Source organism: Gadus macrocephalus, chromosome 9 (genome assembly GCF_031168955.1).
Source record: "Gadus macrocephalus chromosome 9, ASM3116895v1".
Lineage (NCBI taxonomy): Eukaryota > Metazoa > Chordata > Actinopteri > Gadiformes > Gadidae > Gadus > Gadus macrocephalus.
In genome coordinates this window covers 19,890,667-19,910,518 of record NC_082390.1, presented here as the reverse complement: position 1 = coordinate 19,910,518, position 19,852 = coordinate 19,890,667, and the positions used below count along the sequence as shown (strand labels likewise).

At 45.6% G+C, this 19,852-nt stretch overlaps 2 protein-coding genes across 3 annotated transcripts; one reads left to right on the top strand and one right to left on the bottom strand.

The window, feature by feature from the left end:
* Window positions 1-22: 22 nt before the first annotated feature.
* Window positions 23-17,915, bottom strand: LOC132464750 (growth arrest-specific protein 2). Of its 2 annotated transcripts, none has more exons than XM_060061301.1 (8): window positions 17,625-17,915; window positions 14,930-15,089; window positions 11,394-11,515; window positions 8,166-8,307; window positions 6,514-6,577; window positions 4,100-4,298; window positions 3,743-3,850; window positions 23-1,500 (listed from the first exon to the last, which is right to left on the bottom strand). In XM_060061301.1, exons 2-8 carry the CDS (start codon window positions 15,072-15,074, stop codon window positions 1,288-1,290), a joined length of 993 nt encoding a protein of 330 aa, XP_059917284.1. In that variant the 5' UTR covers window positions 15,075-15,089; window positions 17,625-17,915; the 3' UTR covers window positions 23-1,287. The 2 variants fall into 2 exon arrangements, with proteins under 2 accessions (XP_059917284.1, XP_059917283.1); XM_060061300.1 differs by having other exon boundaries at window positions 8,166-8,310; window positions 17,625-17,909.
* A 397-nt stretch (window positions 17,916-18,312) lies between these two features.
* fancf (FA complementation group F) lies at window positions 18,313-19,852 on the top strand. Its single transcript, XM_060061299.1, has one exon. The coding sequence runs from the start codon at window positions 18,610-18,612 to the stop codon at window positions 19,660-19,662; it is 1,053 nt and encodes a 350-aa protein (XP_059917282.1). The 5' UTR covers window positions 18,313-18,609; the 3' UTR covers window positions 19,663-19,852.

The following is a 19,852-nucleotide window of genomic DNA, read 5'->3' as shown; positions in this document are numbered from 1 at the left end:
AAGAGGAGAAAGGGTCAATTGGTAATCTGTAATGCTGCATTTATTTTGTTAAAATGTCTTTCACCTTAAAGCTAAAGTAAATACAAAAATAGATACTTATTTTTAGAATTATTGGCAGAAGAAAAGTAAGAAGAGCGTCACATAATGTTGTTACGAGCCTCCCCTTTTTGCTATTCCTCCTGCTTTTTTCGCCTCTATGTCTCTCAGGTGATCCTGATTCGGTGGTGGAGCTACTACTACTATTGCCGCTACTTAAGGCGTGGCCTGTCTTCCAACACGGGTCTCTCACTATACTTTTCGTATGGTTGTCACTTTGTCCTGAGCTGTTTTGGTTCGGGGAATGGAGGGCTGTTAGTCTGTTTTTGTGTTTCTGTTGTAAGTAGAGAGTCTGGGAATTGTAGGTTTGGAGGAGGAACTCCTGGCTTTGACGGCCCAATGTGTGGCTGACCCAGGCTTCCTCCACCTTTTTTGTATTGGTTAAACAGTCCACCTGTTGTTGGGAGTTTGGGAACGACATACGTTTACTGAAGAGTCATTATTATCTGACCTTTAATTCTGGTTAGGTGTTTTTTCCTGTCATGTTACTGGCCGCTGAACCGCGAGTCTTGTTATAAAGGGTGGCCCTAACAAATGTCCAAGAAAATACAACTTCAACCCATCAAAGCCGACCCACAGAGAAACTAATTGGACTAATTGGAAATAGGTAGAAGACCCACTTTGGTTTAACGATGGTCCGATCAAATCACAGCATAAGATAACAAGGCAATACATCACTTTGGTAAATAGAGCATTAAAATGAGTGCTGGAATAGACATATTTGTAGTCTGTGAGGACCGCAGAACTAGCTTAAACTCATCATTAAAGTGTGCACCGAAAAGTTTTGCATGGTTCCAGAGAAGGCCCCACTACATCATGTGGGGCAATACCCCATGTTTCATATACAGTACAGAAAGAAAAAAATAAGGAACTGATGTTATGGTGTAAAACCAAAAATATACAACAAGAATCACAATACCCATACTGCCTCAATGGTCATGAAACCTGAATAGCAGATGTCATTGATACCAGGCCTCGAACTTCCATGAGCTCAATCAGACAACCCCGCTCCTCAGAAGGAGACGTGGGTTCACATGAGTCACCCTTAACACCTTGTCTCCCCTGGCTCATCTAAACGCTTTCTCTTCTGCAGCCACGGAGGAATCCATCCACCTGCAGCCACCTTTGAACCTCAACACAGAGTGGCACCGTCACGGGTCCTCCCAGAGGTCCTCCACACCCGCTGGGCGCTCACTTCTTGCTGCGGTAGTGGGCCGCCACCACCAGATAGCTGTCGGGGCCCAGGTCCTTGATCATGGGGGTGCGGCCGCTGGTGACCGGCAAGGCTTTGCCCTCCACCCGTGAGATCTGGAGCATGCGACACGGGTCGTGCTTCAGCAGGTAGCTCTCGAAGGTCTCCCAGCCTCCGCCGACCCGCACCATCACATGCTTGTTGTTCAGCATCTGAAGGGAGGCGGCAGGGCCGAGAGGGATGGAGACGGTCACAGAGGGTGGTCACTTATTTTAAGGCGTTGTGTTCTTCATCAGGGCTGTGCCTGCCTTGGCTAATGAGAAACAGTTTTTTATCTTTACCTTGAGGTATCACATGTTGCCTATTGTGGCGGCCAGCTCTACAGGCTAGCCTGGGCTGAGTGGACATCTATGAACATTGCCGGTCTGTGGTTACATCTCGCTGAGCGCCGATTATGTCATAGACCTCTCTCCCCCCCTCCCCCGGCCCATGGTATAATCATCACAAGCTGCTAATCAACTCATTGGAGATCTCAGACACATATTCACTGACAAATTTGTGTCAGTCTAGAGAGAGGTATTTATTGCAGATCGTCACCTTCCTATAAAGGCTTGAATTAGCCCTCAATGTCTATAATACCGTTCCCGTTCTTTTTATTACCAATAAACTCTAACTCGAGATCAAGGGTTTCACTTCAACATAATGTGTGTAATTGATAACTAAATAGGTTTAACCCCTACCTCCTGAATCACAACAGGTTAACATCACGCATTAGGCTACTTAATGCACGCTAGACCTTCTGTTGGGGACCAGGGAACCGTCTTCAGAGCCTGGATGAATGGCAGGCGATGTAAAATATGTCTGCGCTCTCCCTCCTATACTTTGAATATAAACCATGTTTCTTCAACATGTATGCTTGTCAAAGGCACATCCTCTTTGAAGCTAGCACACCGCTACAATGACGCGGTAACATAGCTTCCACATGCTGTTGTAAAACCCTTACGGACACCTGCAACGGTGATGTTCTAAGAGGACTGACTGATCGACTCCGTCAACGGATTGAGAGGAGGAAGGGCCGCACAGCTAACTTGTTGACATCTAACCGCCTCCCCCACGCTCAGAAGACCACGGCGTCCCCCAATCTAGCAGCCTCCTATCAAACATTCATAACGCCTCCGAGAGGAATCAATTCAGAGGGCAGAGGCAGGGCAGTGATCCAATCAGCATGGCCTGCTAGCCCCCCTCCCCCCGCCCCGCAGCCCGAGGCTCTGTGACTGGGGACGTAATGGCTCGGTGTCGGGGACAGCTTTCAATCAGCCAGCTATCGGACTCACGGCTCCCCCGGAGAGCCAGGACTAGGTCTGTCGCGACACCCAGGAGAGGGCCCTGGCCTGGGGCCCCTCCCAACCCTAAACCGGCTGCTGTTCTCCTGCCTCTTTGTTCTAGGTACAAATATCTCATTTATTCCCACAAGCAGGCGGGTCAGCCCTCAGACTCAACCTTCATGGGACACGGGGGCAGCCTGGGACCGGGCTGCATGCCTCGGTGCTGTGGAGGCACTTCTGGGCGCTGCCGCCATTTGAGGAATTTTAATTAAGGCATCTTCCACATTATGAGGCGAGAGACATGGAGAGACTGGGAAGAATGCAGGGGAGGAGGAGGAGGGGAGGGGGTCGCTTTGATCTGGTAGAATGATGAGCCTCAGACGCACACCGCACATTTATATAATTTGTCCTTGGTTGCCCAGCAACAAACAGAAGACTGGAAATTTCCCATCCTTTAAATTAACCAACACGATTTTTTATTTATTATTACAAAAATGTGCAAGTCTCGGTTGCAAGTTGCAAGTCTCTAACTGGAATAATTACGCCAATATAATTATTTTGTAACCATGGTCAGCAGGTTTTTCAAAAAGGTGTGCAGCCCCACCTTCCACTCAGAGCTGTTGTATAGTACAGCTAACAGAGGACATCCAAGAGACTGCTCTCCTCCTCTCGACACATCCCCAACCCAGGACCTGTGATTCTCCATTCCAGAAGTGTGAATCCTGCTTGTGTGTTGCCAAGTAACCAGGATCCCAGGGGTGCTAATGCTAGCTCGTTAATCTCCCTTACTCCATTTATCCTTCTCCCACACCCCTTTGTTCATTCAAAGAAACTGCACTCACGTCTTACCCACTAATGTAATCTGTGTAATGACAGGTTGTCAGTATTCTGTGATATGGTTGATAATCTATAAGAAAGATGCCTAATCTGGGGAGATGGTTTAACCCTCCTGTTTAACGTCGCAATGACATTATGTTTTGTGAGAACCGAGATTTCTAGAATATCATTCATAGTTAATGAGATTTCACTTGTTGGAGAAACAATGGATTGGTTTTCAGCTTTCATACTGAGCACACATGTATTACACACATATTCTATACTGTGTAGAACGTACAGCTTGTGTACCCACCCGTATAAAGAGCACCTTCTCGCCCACGCGGTAGCGGCCTTGAGACTGCCTCTCCACACAGAATCGATTGGTACATTTGCAGGGGGGATCCTCAGAAATATGTTTCACCTAAAAAAAACACAAACACACACAGGCACACACACACACACACACACACACACACACACACACAAAAACACATACACAGACCGACACCCACACAGCATATTTCAGTCGAACCACTCCAATGTATTGTAGGAAAGCCTAAACAACATCTTGCACAAACATATACAGTATATATTTATATATATTCCTGATACATTTTTGACTGGTCCAAATTTGGAAACGCGCCCATCGGAGCAGGAGGTGCTGACTTACTGCATCATCCAGCAGCTTGCCTGTGCTCTTCTTGCTGGCGGTGGATTTATTTGGAGCGGGGGAGGGGGAGGAAGACGAGGACAGCGAGGAGGAGAGGGGCGGGTCTGGGGACACAGGTGATGGAGGAGGGGGAGGGGCTTTCTCCTCCAGCTCAATCTCTTTCTCCAGCTGAATGAGTCCTGGTGGTTCTACTTTGTACCTGGGGCAGGACGGGCAACATAATAATAATATCTTTATTATATAGCACCTTTAAAAACAATGGTTTACAAAATGCTTTGACATAAGAAATTTAGGAAGAGAATAAAAAGACGGCATCACGTAAAAGCAAGTCTATAAAAATGTGTTTTAAGAAGTGATTTAAAAGAGGTTACTGGTTCAGCAAGCCTTATCTCCGCGGGCAGGTCGTTCCAAAGCCGAGGCAGCCTGGTGGAGAGGGCCCGATCACCTCTAGTCTAGAGCCTCGACCTTGGAACAGTTAGGAGGGCCTCGCCCGCAGATCTAAGGCTGCGAACAGGCTCATGCATGTCTGTGATGTACTCAGGGGCTATTCCTCGACGAGCCTTAAAAGTGATCAATAAAATCTTAAAATCGATTCTAAAACAGACAGGGAGCCAGTGCAAAGAAGCTGAGACAGGAGTGATGTGATGTGGTCTGTTAGAACCAGTGAGAAGCCTAGCTGATGAATTCTGAACCAACTGGAGGTGCGAGTGATTTGTGGTTGATGCCGGTTAACAGAGAGTTGCGGTAGTCTAGACGAGAGAATATCAGGGCATGGATTACTTTTTCAAGGTCGGGTTGTGATAGAAAATGTTAAAAAAAGGACTACAACTTTGTTAATGTGAGGGATGAAAGTGAAGTCTGAATCTAAAATGACACCTACGTTTCTGGCAGTTTGCTTGATATTATTGGAAAATGGACCGAGACTGATGGGACTGGTGATGGTGGTAGGCAGGTTGAAAAGTATTATTTCAGATTTGGAGTTGTTGAGTTGGAGGAAAATATGAGCGGTTCTAAAACAGCAGCCAGGCTTCTCGGATCGTTGAAGCCGGAGGAGAAGGTATATCTATGTGTCGTCAGCATAGCAGTGAAAAGAAAGCTTGTTCCGCTGGATAATTTGGTTGAGTAGGAGCATATATATTGAAAATAAAATAGGACCTAAAATGGAACCCTGCAGTACACCATAGGCTATTTGTGTTGTAGGGGAAGATTGGTTGCCGATGGTGACCACACAGGTTCTGTTAAAAAGATAATAATCAAACCAATGAAGTGCAGTATCCCTGATACCAACAAAATATTTTTAAAAAGTTGTTAATATTGCGTGATCTATAGTGTCGAAAGCGGCACTTAGGTCTAAAAGAATAAAAATTGCACTCTCTCCTATGTCAGTAGTTATAAGTAGGTCATTGGTAACCTTGAGGAGGGCAGTTTCAGTGCTGTGCAAAGCTCTAAAACAGGACTGAAATTTAATTGGTACCATAAAAGATAAAAGTTGGGAGGAAACAAACAAGTGTCTCTACTGGTGGATAAAATGCTATCTGGAGGGGTGATCTGCTGCCTAATAAAATCAACTTTGTCTTTAAAAAACTGTAAAAACTCCTCACAGGTCTCATGTGTAGCATCATTAAAATAATAATTTGGGCTGAGACCACTGAATAAAACCAAATCTAGTGTATGACCTTTAGAGTGAGTTGGTTCATTCACGGCTTGGGTGAGATTAAAATAATCGAAAACATCAAAAAAAAATCTGTGATAAAACCCTGAGTGGGACTGCAGACAAAGGTGCTAAAACACCTAAAATAAGAACTGTGTCAAATTTAGACATAAAATAGGATCAAAACTCTGAAAACTCCTGGATAAAAACACTTTTCGGTTTTGGGGGTCTGTAAATTAAAATGATTTATTGAGTGTATCCTCAAACCAAGATGTTCAAACAAATTAAAAGCATTATATACAACAGGAGTGCATTAAAAGGATTTCTGAAAATGACAGCAACCCCCCCCCCCCCCCCCCAATCGTCTTGAGTGTGCCAGGTTTCGGTGATAATAATAAAAAAATTAATTAATTAAAAGTAATAAAATCATGACATAATAAGGACTTATTGTTCAAGGAACGCACATTTAAAAGACAGAAGTACACTGGAGAGGGGGAGCAGTTGCTGGCGTGTGACTGGAGATTTTTCAGAGGGATTTGAATTATATTTGCAGGGTTAAAATTGACTGCACATGGCTGTATAGAGTTATTTCTATGTGTGATTATGACAGGAATTGGAAGATAAATGCTTGCATTGTTTTTGTGAGGGATGAGTGAATCAACAACAAGCGTTAAGCAACACAAACAACACATGTCATAATGTTTTATAATATGAATTATGTTTATAATATAAATCTTATTCCTTAACAACATCCATATCTTACCTTGAGGCTATCCTACCCAGCTCTAGGAGACAGAGGCACACCTCCCTTGGCTGCTTGTGGAGAACTACAGAGGAGAGAGGAAGTCTTACAACAGCACAGCGCCATGGATGTACTCTTTATCCCTGTCCTATCAAATGGGATCGGGGGGATGGTTGAATGAATGGTTCTTTAATGGCGAAGCATTGCAGTGATGACATGGGCACAAAAAAACACCTAATTGTTGTTCCGACGAACCCCATGCATACACACACTATCTGAAGAGAATGAACCCCACTCCAGCGGTCTGGGCGGGGGTGAGCGTTTAGACATGGAGGGTGATCTCCCTGCTGGCATCGAGGCGGTGGGAGGGAGGGGGATGGAGGATGTATGAAGCATGTGAGAGAGCGCACACCATGCCTTATGGAGAGAGGGTCGCTAACCTTGTGTCGTAACGTCTACCGTTGTACCGAAACTTCCATCCAAAGAAAGTAAAGGCAGAACGAGGAGAGAGAGATGCAGGTTTATGTAGATGTTTGTATATCTAAATAACAAGGACTACTTAAGACAAATAAACAAAGTGACATTTAAAAGGTTAAGAATTATAACATGTAGTGTATACATTTTATATTGATAATAATTGTATATCATATATTATATTTTCCAATCATTAAAAGTCCAGTGGCTCTTTTTGTGGTATACTTCATTAAACCATGTTTTGATTCGATGAACAAATAAAAAACAGCTGTGTGCACGGTACAGACTCTTGCCTGCACACACTTCTATTTGAGGGCATTGTTCGCCAAACAATGGTTCAAGGTTGTACAGAGCATACAAGCATGGGACACATTCAATGTTATCTTTAATAAAACAGAAATGAGAGCCGAGAGTTGGACATTTTTTGCGGTATTTGCTGATTTTCCTTAAACCCAGAAGTTATGCAGCGTAGCCTGCTCAGCGTGTCATTTGCATTCCTACAATTCCTCACTGAAACTCTTATCATTATCGTTTATATCTATGACAATCTCCCATACTGTACTGATTTTACAGCGTAAAGCTGTAAATCTCCCATACTGTACTGATTTTTCAACGTAAATCTGTATGCATATCGGTATTCCCAAGCTCAACAGAACGCATAAATCACATCCCTGCAGCAGGTCAAACCGAATCCTAGAAGATACAGAGAGCATGGAGATGTGAAACAGACCCACATTTGCATACGAGTGGCCCACATTTCCACTCACTCACTCACACACTATATTGTGTATGTGTGGGTTGCTTCCATCTGATAGAGGGCTACCATGTGCTAGAGTGGTCCCAGTGGAGCGGCTGTCCTTGTGGTGCATTGTGCGTCTGAATCACAACAAGCCGATGATAGCCTCGGTCTCCTCTCTGCCAGAGAGGCAGCGGGGAGGGGGGACGGGGACGGGGACGGGGGGCAGCGAGACACTGACAGATAGACGATGGGTCCCACTACATGTTTAATCAGGCCAATACAATCTTTTTATTATTACACAGCAGGGCCCATTAACAGACATATCTATGTAGTGATAACGGCATCGCTAGATCCGGAGGATAAAACCAGTGCCTAGTGTGTCAATGTTATCACACCGATGTCTGCATAAACAGCATCCTGATTCCCACACTGGAGCGGGCGCCAGTCGTCACACACTCACCCAGGCCCTCCGACTCAAACAGGCAGGTGTCCCCCACCCCCACCGACCGGCACCAGGCCAGGAAGTTGGCTGTGTTGTCCCTGGCGAAGAAGGAACCAGAAGGGGCACTCCGACGGCAGGGTATCCTTCTGGACGGGAGCGTCTGCTGGAGACCGGACGGTAGAACGGAAGGAGACACATATTGGTGTGATGTTACAGAGCGTGTCTGGCTGTTCTGGGACCATTTTACATTCACACACAGACGGTGGCCAGTCAACCCTCCAAGGAAACAGCCAGCTCGTCAGGAGCAGTCAGTGTGAGGCGTCTTGCTCAGGGACACCCCGACAATCAGAGAGGAGGAGCTGGGGATTGAACTCGCAACCTTCCAGTTACCAGTCAACCCACTCTACCCCCTGAGCTTCTGCCGGATCCAAAGCAACTTACAGTGGATTCAGATGCATGTCCCTAATGAGCAGGTACAGAGGCAGGCGGCATACAAGTGGACTCCAGAGACTTGGGCTCAAGCCCGGAGTCATTTTACATGAACCACAAAGCTGGTAAACAGAGCCACAGACAGACCACAGCATTGTACAGTTAGTAGTGTACAGTAAACCGGGGAAATAATGAAAAGCCATTAACACCCCAAATCACCGACGGTGAGGCCCCTGCACGAGGCTTCAGCGCACACAGGGCCCTTCACTGGTTACTGCTGCAGATTTGTTCTCCAGCTGCCAAGTCTCTGGTTTCAGCTCCGAACCCAGAACCTCTCTCCCCCTCACAGATCTATTTGGGAGCTGGCAGGTTTTAAAACCCACGGCCACTACACTAGGCAAAGGCCCTCCCCCACTCCCTCCTCACCCCCTGCCCTCCCCCACTCAATCCTCCCCCCCCCACCCCCCCTGCCCTCCCCCCTCCCTCCCCCCACCCCCTCCCCTGCTCCCTCCTCCCCCCCCTGCCTTCCCCACGCAGTCCGTTCTGCGTGATTTACAATTCTCGGTTTGGTTTTTATGCAGGATCTGTGCGTCTGTGCTCCGGGAAAGGTAGGATGAGGTAATGCTCAAAATATGCACTTATTTTTGTCTAGACTTTTCTTCTCAAGCTTTCCTGGGCTTTCCTGGGATCTTTGTTATAGTGTTACTTTGGATTCCTGGCTGCCAATAATAATGACGCCCACGTTGACATGCAAACACACACACCTCCTCGGATTGTAAGTAATAATGTTATTATGGGTGCTGAGCAAGCTTACTCCCTGCCATCTTGGCATGGGTGATTATTGAATTTAACCCCTATAGCCTCTGTGAGACGTTCAATTGGACTGGATGGGAACCAACAGCGGCAGCTATGTAAGGAAAACATATGGAAATATTATAGCTTGGTCAACCAGACTGGAATAGTCAAGATCTGATATGATGGCTACTGCACATTCACAATAGACTCCATCAGACCTTAGATTTATGATAATAGCTAGTTGTGAGTAATAACCTTGACAGTGGGTTATATGCCACTAACATGGTGGCAGTCCCAACTCATACAATTGCATTTGTACACTGTAGATTTAGGCAAAAGTACAAGCAAGTTATAACATTCACAATTTTTTCATTCATATTTTATATTTCGTCTATGTTGGAATATCTCCATGTATCTATGATATCATAATGTAAAATCAAAGTTATGTTGCACGTAATTGTGCCATACTAGTATGTTTAGCATTTCTAAACTAAATGAATGCTTATAAAGCAACCTCAGTAAAGCATTAAATGACACGATCACATGGACTTCCAAACAATAATTTGAAAGAGAAATATTCAATAAAAGTATAAGGTCGAACAGAAGACCTTTTAGGGGTCCAAGATGTCATGTTGTCTGGTCAGACAGTCGGTTCAACACATAACAGTCGGTTCAGTAAGAAACCAGCATAATGCAGTATACAACATACTGCAATTAGTTGACCAAGCAGAAACCAGAAAACAATCCAACATCTTGGATAGAGAGCAAAACATCCTGTTTGTTCCGAAACAACAGAATCGTTTTACTTTGATATTGCAAATAGCCCAACCGAGAACTCTGACGAGAACAGCCCACCCCCGTTGTGCTGCTTTAAACACGTCAGAGATCCGTCTCCCGTTGAAAACAAGCTGGTTTCACAGGCTGTTTTCTCTGAGGCTGTCTTGCGCCTAGGGAGACTCTCTCATGGTTCCTCCCTGCCTCCCTCCTCTCTCAGAAATCAATAGGATCCTCTATGTCGATGGATCCTCCTCCGTTCCACGGCCATTGACCTCAAGTATTTCCACACATCTGTGCTGCTGCGCTCACACTGGGATCAGGAGACCCAGCCTCAACAGCAGAGCAGGGGCCCTGGTGTAAACAGCCAGCCTCTCCCCCCAGGAGCCACCAAACCCTCCTACATTCACATTTACATTTAGGGCATTTAGCAGACGCTTTATCCAAAACAGTTTACAATAAGTACGTTTGTCAGAAGGAGGTGAAACAACAATATATCGCTGTCGGTACGGTAAGGATGTTCATAGAACCAAGTGCCAAGCACTAATAATCGCAAGGCAGAACCACGGCTTGTGTATCGAGCCTATGCAGACTTAAACCAATAAGAGAGGTATAGAGCCAGAGTTGTGAATTATAAATTATTTATAATGTATTTTATGGTGTGGTGTGCGTAGCCTGAGCCCTCAGCACAGTGGTGCCAGACGAATAACGCGGTAAGATATTTTTTATTGGATACTGAGGTTGAATCACAAATGGATATGCGCAGGAAAGATTTGCTTCAACTATTCACCACATGTTCATTATTTACAGTGTGAGTCGTGTGTTTATTTATAATTCATTTTATATCATTATAAGGCGAACTAAAGAAAATAGCTCTGTGTTTATAAGCCTGAGGGGGTTCAAGGTGTTTACGGAGCACGATCAATATAAACTGTACCAAAAATAAAAATAGCTTACATTATTGATACCATATAGAAAATATTGAAAAGAACACATTCGTTCAACAATGTCAATAATGCTTATCGGTCTCAGTGTATGAATATCACCTTTACAGCGCTGGACACACACACACACACACACACACACACACACACACACACACACACACACACACACACACACACACACACACACACACACACACACACACACACACACACACACACACACACACACACACACACACACAATCATGTAAAGCAATGTCAGTGTCCTAAAAAGCGCTGTATAAATGCAGTTACTTGTTACCTTGTTGATCCCATGGGCATCAGTGTTCTGCCTGAACTTCTCCTGTAGGGTCTCAGCCAGCTGACAGAGCAGGACCCCGTTGTCCAGGCGATCCATAAAGCTCTCCCCCGTTATCTCCACACCTGTACAGGTTACAGGGAGAGACAAACCAAGCCCACTGATGGTCAGATAACATATACCAGAGAGTCCCTTAATGAATCACCTTGTAATCACAATAATAATCAACCGATTGAGAACGTCATTTGATAGGTGTGCCTGATCTAAGGTGACCTGTGCGCTTCACACCGTCCTGAACAAACACCCAGAGCCCTGACATGAGCTTACCATGCGTCTACAGCGCCCAAGCGCCTCTCGCCGGCACATGACTGAAGCAGAGATTGTAGATCTTATGACAACATGCCTCAGAGTCACAGAGACGGATTCATTAGAGGCAGCTCTCCATTCTGCTCTGCACAGTAACGCTGTCCCTGCGCTCACACAGCTCCCAGATAGATGGGTGATCAACATGTGCTGTCCAGTTGACCGGCTTCCAGACGGCCATTCCTTCAGCGTTAGCTCATGCTGAAATAGGAGGTGCTGGTAGGTGTAGCTGTGGAAAGAAACTAGGGGGTGGGGGGGATTTTTTGGTTTCTTCATCTCCTTTCTCCTCGGTATTGGAGGAGGGGGCTAGGGGCACGGGCCTTTAATGAGTTCCAAATGTGGTGATCTGGGCCAAAAATGAAGAAGGGAAAAGGGGGATTGAAAGCTTGAGGAATATGCTGCTGTCTCGTATCATGGAGGCCCTGTGTGTCTGAGTGAACCGGGAGAATATATTCCAGTAGCTCTCAACACACAATGCACAGCATTTGTCAGACTGTGTATACTACTATAAATGACATTCATTGTTTGCCTCAGACCACAACAACATTACACTCCTTTAATGCATCTGTCATCCACTCAAATAGCACAGCCAACAACATTCCTCCTCCCCCCCCCCCCCCCCCCCCCCCCCCCCCCCCCACCTCTCTCCATTGTAAAGCTTCACTTGTTAGAATTTTGACAGACACCTCCCAAGCCCCGGCCCCATCTGTCACAACATGAGCTGAGGCTGCTGTTGGATGAGGATCCTGAAAGTCGGTGTTGTTGTTGTAAATCGTAACAGAAGAATAGAAGCCGTATTCCCAGTCAAACAGGGAACAGCATCTCACTCCTGTTTTCTTTATGTCTGTGATGCACCTCCAACTGGCCAACCACACACATTCATGCCTCAGCTGGCTCCAATACAAACACATAGGGTTGACAGTGGAGGGAGAGAGACAGAGGGAGAGACAGAGAGGGAAATTACAAGCCAAGCCAATATCGTATGTTAACAAAAAACAACATCATAGGTTTCTATTCGCACGTAACCAAGTTGAGCTACAATCGAATAGTTCAAATCTGCTAAGCAGACGGCTTTGTGTGTGTATGGAAATGTAATGAGAGCAGTAGACACACAGTGGTTTAATACACAACGCCAATGTTTAACATTCCTTCTGCTGATCCTTCCTTTATTTGCCGTACATCATTTAGACGTTTGTTAATGATACCCATTATTCAATTAGTGCACTCGGGGAGGTCATGTGACAGTGGAAATGGGGATCTGTGTGTGTGTGGGTGTGTGTGTGTGTGTGTGTGTATGTCAGTGTGGTTGTGTGTGTGTGCGGGGGTGTGTGTGGTTCTGGGTGTGGGGTGTGTCTTGAGATGCTGAACATATCAGAAACGCCAGTGAGCTAACTGTGAAAATATGTGAGCTGTTGTCTGGGCTTTGAAGACGTTTCTTTTATTTTATTATTTTATTGTTATTGATATGTCTGTATTTGTGAGTGCATGCGTCTGTCTGTCTGTCTGTCTGTCTGTCTGTCTGTCTGTCTGTCTGTCTGTCTGTCTGTCTGTCTGTCTGTCTGTCTGTCTGTCTGTCTGTCTGTCTGTCTGTCTGTCTGTCTGTCTGTCTGTCTGTCTGTCTGTCTGTCTGTCTGTCTGTCTGTCTGTCTGTCTGTCTGTCTGTCTGTCTGTCTGTCTGTCTGTCTGTCTGTCTGTCTGTCTGTCTGTCTGTCTGTCTGTCTGTCTGTCTGTCTGTCTGTCTGTCTGTCTGTCTGTCTGTCTGTCTGTCTGTCTGTCTGTCTGTCTGTCTGTCTGTCTGTCTGTCTGTCTGTCTGTCTGTCTGTCTGTCTGTCTGTCTGTCTGTCTGTCTGTCTGTCTGTCTGTCTGTCTGTCTGTCTGTCTGTCTGTCTGTCTGTCTGTCTGTCTGTCTGTCTGTCTGTCTGTCTGTCTGTCTGTCTGTCTGTCTGTCTGTCTGTCTGTCTGTCTGTCTGTCTGTCTGTCTGTCTGTCTGTCTGTCTGTCTGTCTGTCTGTCTGTCTGTCTGTCTGTCTGTCTGTCTGTCTGTCTGTCTGTCTGTCTGTCTGTCTGTCTGTCTGTCTGTCTGTCTGTCTGTCTGTCTGTCTGTCTGTCTGTCTGTCTGTCTGTCTGTCTGTCTGTCTGTCTGTCTGTCTGTCTGTCTGTCTGTCTGTCTGTCTGTCTGTCTGTCTGTCTGTCTGTCTGTCTGTCTGTCTGTCTGTCTGTCTGTCTGTCTGTCTGTCTGTCTGTCTGTCTGTCTGTCTGTCTGTCTGTCTGTCTGTCTGTCTGTCTGTCTGTCTGTCTGTCTGTCTGTCTGTCTGTCTGTCTGTCTGTCTGTCTGTCTGTCTGTCTGTCTGTCTGTCTGTCTGTCTGTCTGTCTGTCTGTCTGTCTGTCTGTCTGTCTGTCTGTCTGTCTGTCTGTCTGTCTGTCTGTCTGTCTGTCTGTCTGTCTGTCTGTCTGTCTGTCTGTCTGTCTGTCTGTCTGTCTGTCTGTCTGTCTGTCTGTCTGTCTGTCTGTCTGTCTGTCTGTCTGTCTGTCTGTCTGTCTGTCTGTCTGTCTGTCTGTCTGTCTGTCTGTCTGTCTGTCTGTCTGTCTGTCTGTCTGTCTGTCTGTCTGTCTGTCTGTCTGTCTGTCTGTCTGTCTGTCTGTCTGTCTGTCTGTCTGTCTGTCTGTCTGTCTGTCTGTCTGTCTGTCTGTCTGTCTGTCTGTCTGTCTGTCTGTCTGTCTGTCTGTCTGTCTGTCTGTCTGTCTGTCTGTCTGTCTGTCTGTCTGTCTGTCTGTCTGTCTGTCTGTCTGTCTGTCTGTCTGTCTGTCTGTCTGTCTGTCTGTCTGTCTGTCTGTCTGTCTGTCTGTCTGTCTGTCTGTCTGTCTGTCTGTCTGTCTGTCTGTCTGTCTGTCTGTCTGTCTGTCTGTCTGTCTGTCTGTCTGTCTGTCTGTCTGTCTGTCTGTCTGTCTGTCTGTCTGTCTGTCTGTCTGTCTGTCTGTCTGTCTGTCTGTCTGTCTGTCTGTCTGTCTGTCTGTCTGTCTGTCTGTCTGTCTGTCTGTCTGTCTGTCTGTCTGTCTGTCTGTCTGTCTGTCTGTCTGTCTGTCTGTCTGTCTGTCTGTCTGTCTGTCTGTCTGTCTGTCTGTCTGTCTGTCTGTCTGTCTGTCTGTCTGTCTGTCTGTCTGTCTGTGGATCCTACCCAGGGTATGTGTGAGCCAAATGGCCAGGTCTTCCTTCATGGGCAGTAGGCTGGCTTCATGACGGCTCTCCAGCCACTGCTGGTACTGCTGCATGTCGGTGAGGCCGGGGCCCGGGGGCTGCTTCGGGCTCAGTAAGCTGCACATGGTGCCTCTCAATGTCTGAGAGGACAGAGGGACAAAGACACAGCCAGGGTTAGAGGTATGATTCCCAGCAGGGCCACTCATGCTCAGACATGTAGTCACTTACTGTACTGTCAGGATATGTACTGCAACAACAATTGACCCATACTATTTATCTTTGATCAACATCCCAGCAGTTTAGGTAGGAGCGGAGAGCAGGATTATATTGTCCTTCTAACCAAACTAAGGCCAAATTCGCCTTGGCATAAACTATAGACGCTAATGACGTGGACCATTCTCCGCTACCCATCCGCCTTGCTCTTAATCCCATTCTCAATAACAAAGGACTCAGACCAGCCAAGACTGACGGACCCGGGCAAAGAGTCGAGGATTGACAAGATTACATGTGAGATTAACCGTAAACATTTCAACAAATGCCGTCCACAACAAGGCGGCCAGGAGGTCAATTAAGAAATCAAGAGCGACGTCCATACATAGTATTACAGATTAATTGACTGCTATGACGACAACCATAATTAAAACAAAATACATAAAAACAGATAAATACGTAGTGTCTTATATCTGCAAGTCCCCTTGAATCTTGAATCTCTCTTCTGCTTAATGCCGAGTTAATAAGTGAATCAGTAATTGCCTGATTTTCAATAAGGTGTTGACATTTATTTGTATACTATGCTGGTTATATTTTCAGATTAAACATATTGCTTCAGAGTTAAACTAGATGTAAAACCAAGGAGGACTGGAAAAAACCTACAATTCTACATTTTCCTAATTTGTACTGATGTAACTAGCACTGGGCCTATTTACCAAACTATATCATAATATACAGTGGAAAAGATTACATTCAGCTGTGTCGATTTCCTCAAGGCTTTGTGATAGCAACATAATTATTTGAAATGCCACTTGTCTCGATTCTCAAAGGAAACACATAGCTTGTTCCGTTAAGGTTTCCATTTGGAGCCTGGACTGTGAATGTCTGCTTGTTACGTTCAGTTTTAACAGGCAGGCTTCCCGCAACGGAAGGATGCAATGCAAATGTGAATAAATCATTATTCAAACAAGGATGTGCAGTTCCTGGGTTCACCCTGGGATATTGTAACGATGAGGCTCAACCCTCGTTCTGGAACAGAGCATCAGGTCCACATATGACTCTGATCCTTTGACCTCAAGACTGCTGACCAGCAAATATGTGGGGATCTGGGGTCACCCCTGGATCCCGAGACAGAATCACACTAGGTCGCCACACTGGAGACTCAGAGGAACGTTGTCTCGGAAATAAGGTCATCTTATCTTATCGCTAACAGAAAACACAACAGGCCATTGTGAAAACACCTACACACTGGGACTGGGCAGTCGCAGCCAGACACTACATTCCCACCTCTCAAGTATGTTCTCTGGATCTCGAGGCTTAGCATGTGTGTGTTGCCGGTAACGTCCCCATGTCCTACAATGCCAGCGGAGTCTCGATTGGCAGCATGGGCTCAATCCAGTATGATCCAGATGGATGACTTTCCTCCAACTTTTGCGGTGCTACTAATTAGCACAAGTGACGTTGTGTTCCTATTGGGTTCTTTCAGTGTTTTCTCATGCAAAGGAATCTTAGAGGAATCAAAGGATCCCAAACATATCTGGCTCCCTCTTCTACTGGGTCAGGACGCATGCCTCTTTCCCATGCTTCCTAATTATTACATCTATGCAGGTCTCGTTGAATCAGAATTTCTGATTTCCGTCTTCCTCTCGTTTATTTTCTCAGGGCAATCAAACCAGCATTAATCTGAGCTATTTGGCCTGAAGATGTTCAAAGGCCTGTTCGAAGCCTGTAGAAAGCAATCATAACATGGCCTAGTTGGCTCCAGATGACTCGGCAATGAGGTTATGGTGGAATCCCGACTGCTGAGTCACAGCGAGTCAAAGACACAGAGCCTGTTGTTCCTTCAGCGCTCACTACACTAATCCCTTTACTTTCACTTAACAAGATCTCAAGGCTCACTTGGTCCATCCCGGCTCCTTCAGAGTCCATACTAACTTAACTTGTATATAACCTGTACTTTTAGATAATAAAAACAATAATAATATTGAAAAGGAGAACCCGGCATTTGTATTCATATGAGTAAATCTGAATCTTTTGTTTAATTTTGTTTCTTGGTTCAGGATTTCAAAGTGTTGGAAGTCAGTCTCTGAGATTTTACGAATGGTTATCATTTTTTGCTCAAAGAAGCAAACATTAAAAAAAAAATTGTTGTGACCAATCATTTGAAGACCTACTTGGAATATGATCAAACCATTCAAACTTCACTCAAGACTAAAGGTAAGTACAACCACTATAACTTTCAAGTGTATGTTCATGGAGTCTCTTTTATTATCCGTTTTATTTAATTTCCATAACCCGCACACCCCTTTCTGGCAGTATGGATTTTGAGGATTTGAAAGATTTGTGCATAGACCAGAGAATTAATAAAATTATAATTGTGTGTTTCAAAAGTGGTAAAGCAGAAAGAAGGATTGTCTAGAGGAGACCGCTTATAAAAAATAAATAAAATAAATCAAGACTCTTACCCTGCAATTCAAGAGGTGGATGCAGATCTTCCGGAGCCGCGTTCCCTGTTCTCCTGGATTACAATATTCATGCTTTTCACTACACACACTTAGAGTACACTACAGTGGAAGCATTTCACAACACTGAGCCAGCGTTCAGGGAACAGCATCCACTACTGCACAGACACTCACACACACATAGCATCCACTACTGCACAGACTCTCACACACAAATGTAGCCTCCACTGCTGCAGACACCGCCGACCCGATGAGGAAACCACTGCTCATAATGGGAGGGAAGTTATGATGGGTATGCCCCTTTTTTGTATTTTCTTCCTGCCCCTGGCTTTGGTACTTCAGCTATCAGGTTATATATGTGCATAGCCTACATACAATATTATGTTTCCAAAGCCTGCTGCAATACACATGTCTCATGATAATATCAAACGTTTATTTTATCACTCATCGACATACAACTCAGTTGAAACCCCCATTTAAAAATAAAATTCAATATTCAATCGGCATTATTATGTAAGTTGTAAAATATTTCTTGAAGCTTTAATGACTCAAATGAGTTGTCGCGAATCGCTTTGGCCCACTTTTATTTTGAAGTATGAAAGTAGCGCCGCAGAGTGGCGCCGCACACATCTGCGCAAGCGCACATGATCAGACCAGTTGACTGTTAGCAAGTCAGGTACTTCGCGCGTTGTTTGTTAGGATCTTTTTACGTTCATTCTGTCGTATTGAACGTGTATCGGTATTATAAAATATGTTGTGAGAATGTTTATTGAAGCTTTTGTGACTAATGAGTTGTCATGAATCGCTTTGGCTCACTTTTATTTTGAAGGATAAAACACAAAGTCGCGGGACATCACTGCGCACGCGCACATTATCAAAGCCGTTGACTGCTGGCAGTGAAGTTGGGTGTTTACCTTGATGTTAGTAATGATCTTATGACGTTATGGTACACAGAAACCATGACCCGAGTGTCCCCATGTAGAGCCTCATGGTGATGGAGGAGGTCCTGAAGAACCTGCAGAGCACCGCGGAGCTGCTGGCCGCGGTGCAGACGGACCTGGTGAGGCAGTGGGACACACAGACCCTGGACAGAGCCTTTCAGTGGACCCTGTACTGTCAGCTCCTGTATGCAAGGTTCAACAACAAGAAGACGATCCGGAGCATCATGGAGAAACATTTGCAGACCACCAATGAAAGCCTAAGAGCCACCTTCCCGGGACACATGGACGTCTCGTTCGGGGATTTGTCGCGTTGTCAGCACCTCCTACTCACCAGGTTACTGAAGAACCCCGTGTTACCCAGGACCCACCTGAAGGTACTGGTCGGTAGTTTGAGTCCTATGGAAGCCAATGAGAACGAGCCCGAGGACTCCAAGGGCCACGTTGAACAGCTCATTGCGTGTAGATCGGCGAGCAGAGTCCTGACAGCCATGCCTGTGAGGACCAATGCATCTCCAGGTGTGGATGCGGAGGTCCAGGGCAGGTTGGCAGAGGTCCAGGGCAGGCTGCTGATGGAGACCCTGGATGCGCTGTTTGGTGAAGGAGGAGAGGCGCACGCAGCGCATGAACTATTGGAGGAGATGCTGCAGAGATGTGAGGACCATGTCGTCTTGGTGATTGCGTCTGCTTTAAGGAGGAACATCAACACTCCAGCAGCAACAGCCTCCCGTGGTTTTCTCTTGAACTGGTTACAGCAAAACGAACAGCTGCTGCAAAATATGTGTTTGCATGTGCCTCTTGATCACATCATGAGCCATGTCAAGGAAAACTTGGAGTTTAGGGCCAGTTACTGCGTTGTGCTCAAAAGGTGGGCCTCCGATATGACCTTTGACATAGACGAAGGGGAGTGGGTTCCAACAGGTACCACAGTGGGAGTGTCCTTCCAGAAGCTGACGGACCACTTTGCAGCCTTAGTGGAGACTTCCCCACTGCTCAGGGAGGAGGTGGAGAAAGAGCTCAATGCTCTGAAGATGGCAGACGGAGATTTTGATGTGGAAGGTCTCAGTGTTTGGGGGGATCTCCTGGCAGTGTTATCAAAGTAATGATGTGTTACATGATGACGTTACGTTGCTATCTTTTATGCCATTGTCATTTTAGATGCAGATGTTTTACATATTTTTCTCATATCACTGAAACTTTATTTATCAAATGTATTGTGACTCTTTATTTGTTTAATACATTGTTCCAGACATATCAGATGTAAGGCATTCTAAATAAATAAATCGAAATGTT

Bases quoted from the DNA above. Each gene is read 5' to 3' on its own strand.
- LOC132464750 (XM_060061300.1), bottom strand. From the start codon at position 15,074: ATGTGCAGCTTACTGAGCCCGAAGCAGCCCCCGGGCCCCGGCCTCACC. The intron at 3,851-4,099 runs GTAAGTCAGCAC...TGTTTTTTTTAG, and splicing joins GCAAGCTGCTGGATGATGCA to GTGAAACATATTTCTGAGGA. The intron at 1,501-3,742 runs GTGGGTACACAA...GCCTCCCTTCAG, and splicing joins AGAAGGTGCTCTTTATACGG to ATGCTGAACAACAAGCATGT.
- fancf (XM_060061299.1), top strand. From the start codon at position 18,610: ATGGTGATGGAGGAGGTCCTGAAGAACCTGCAGAGCACCGCGGAGCTG.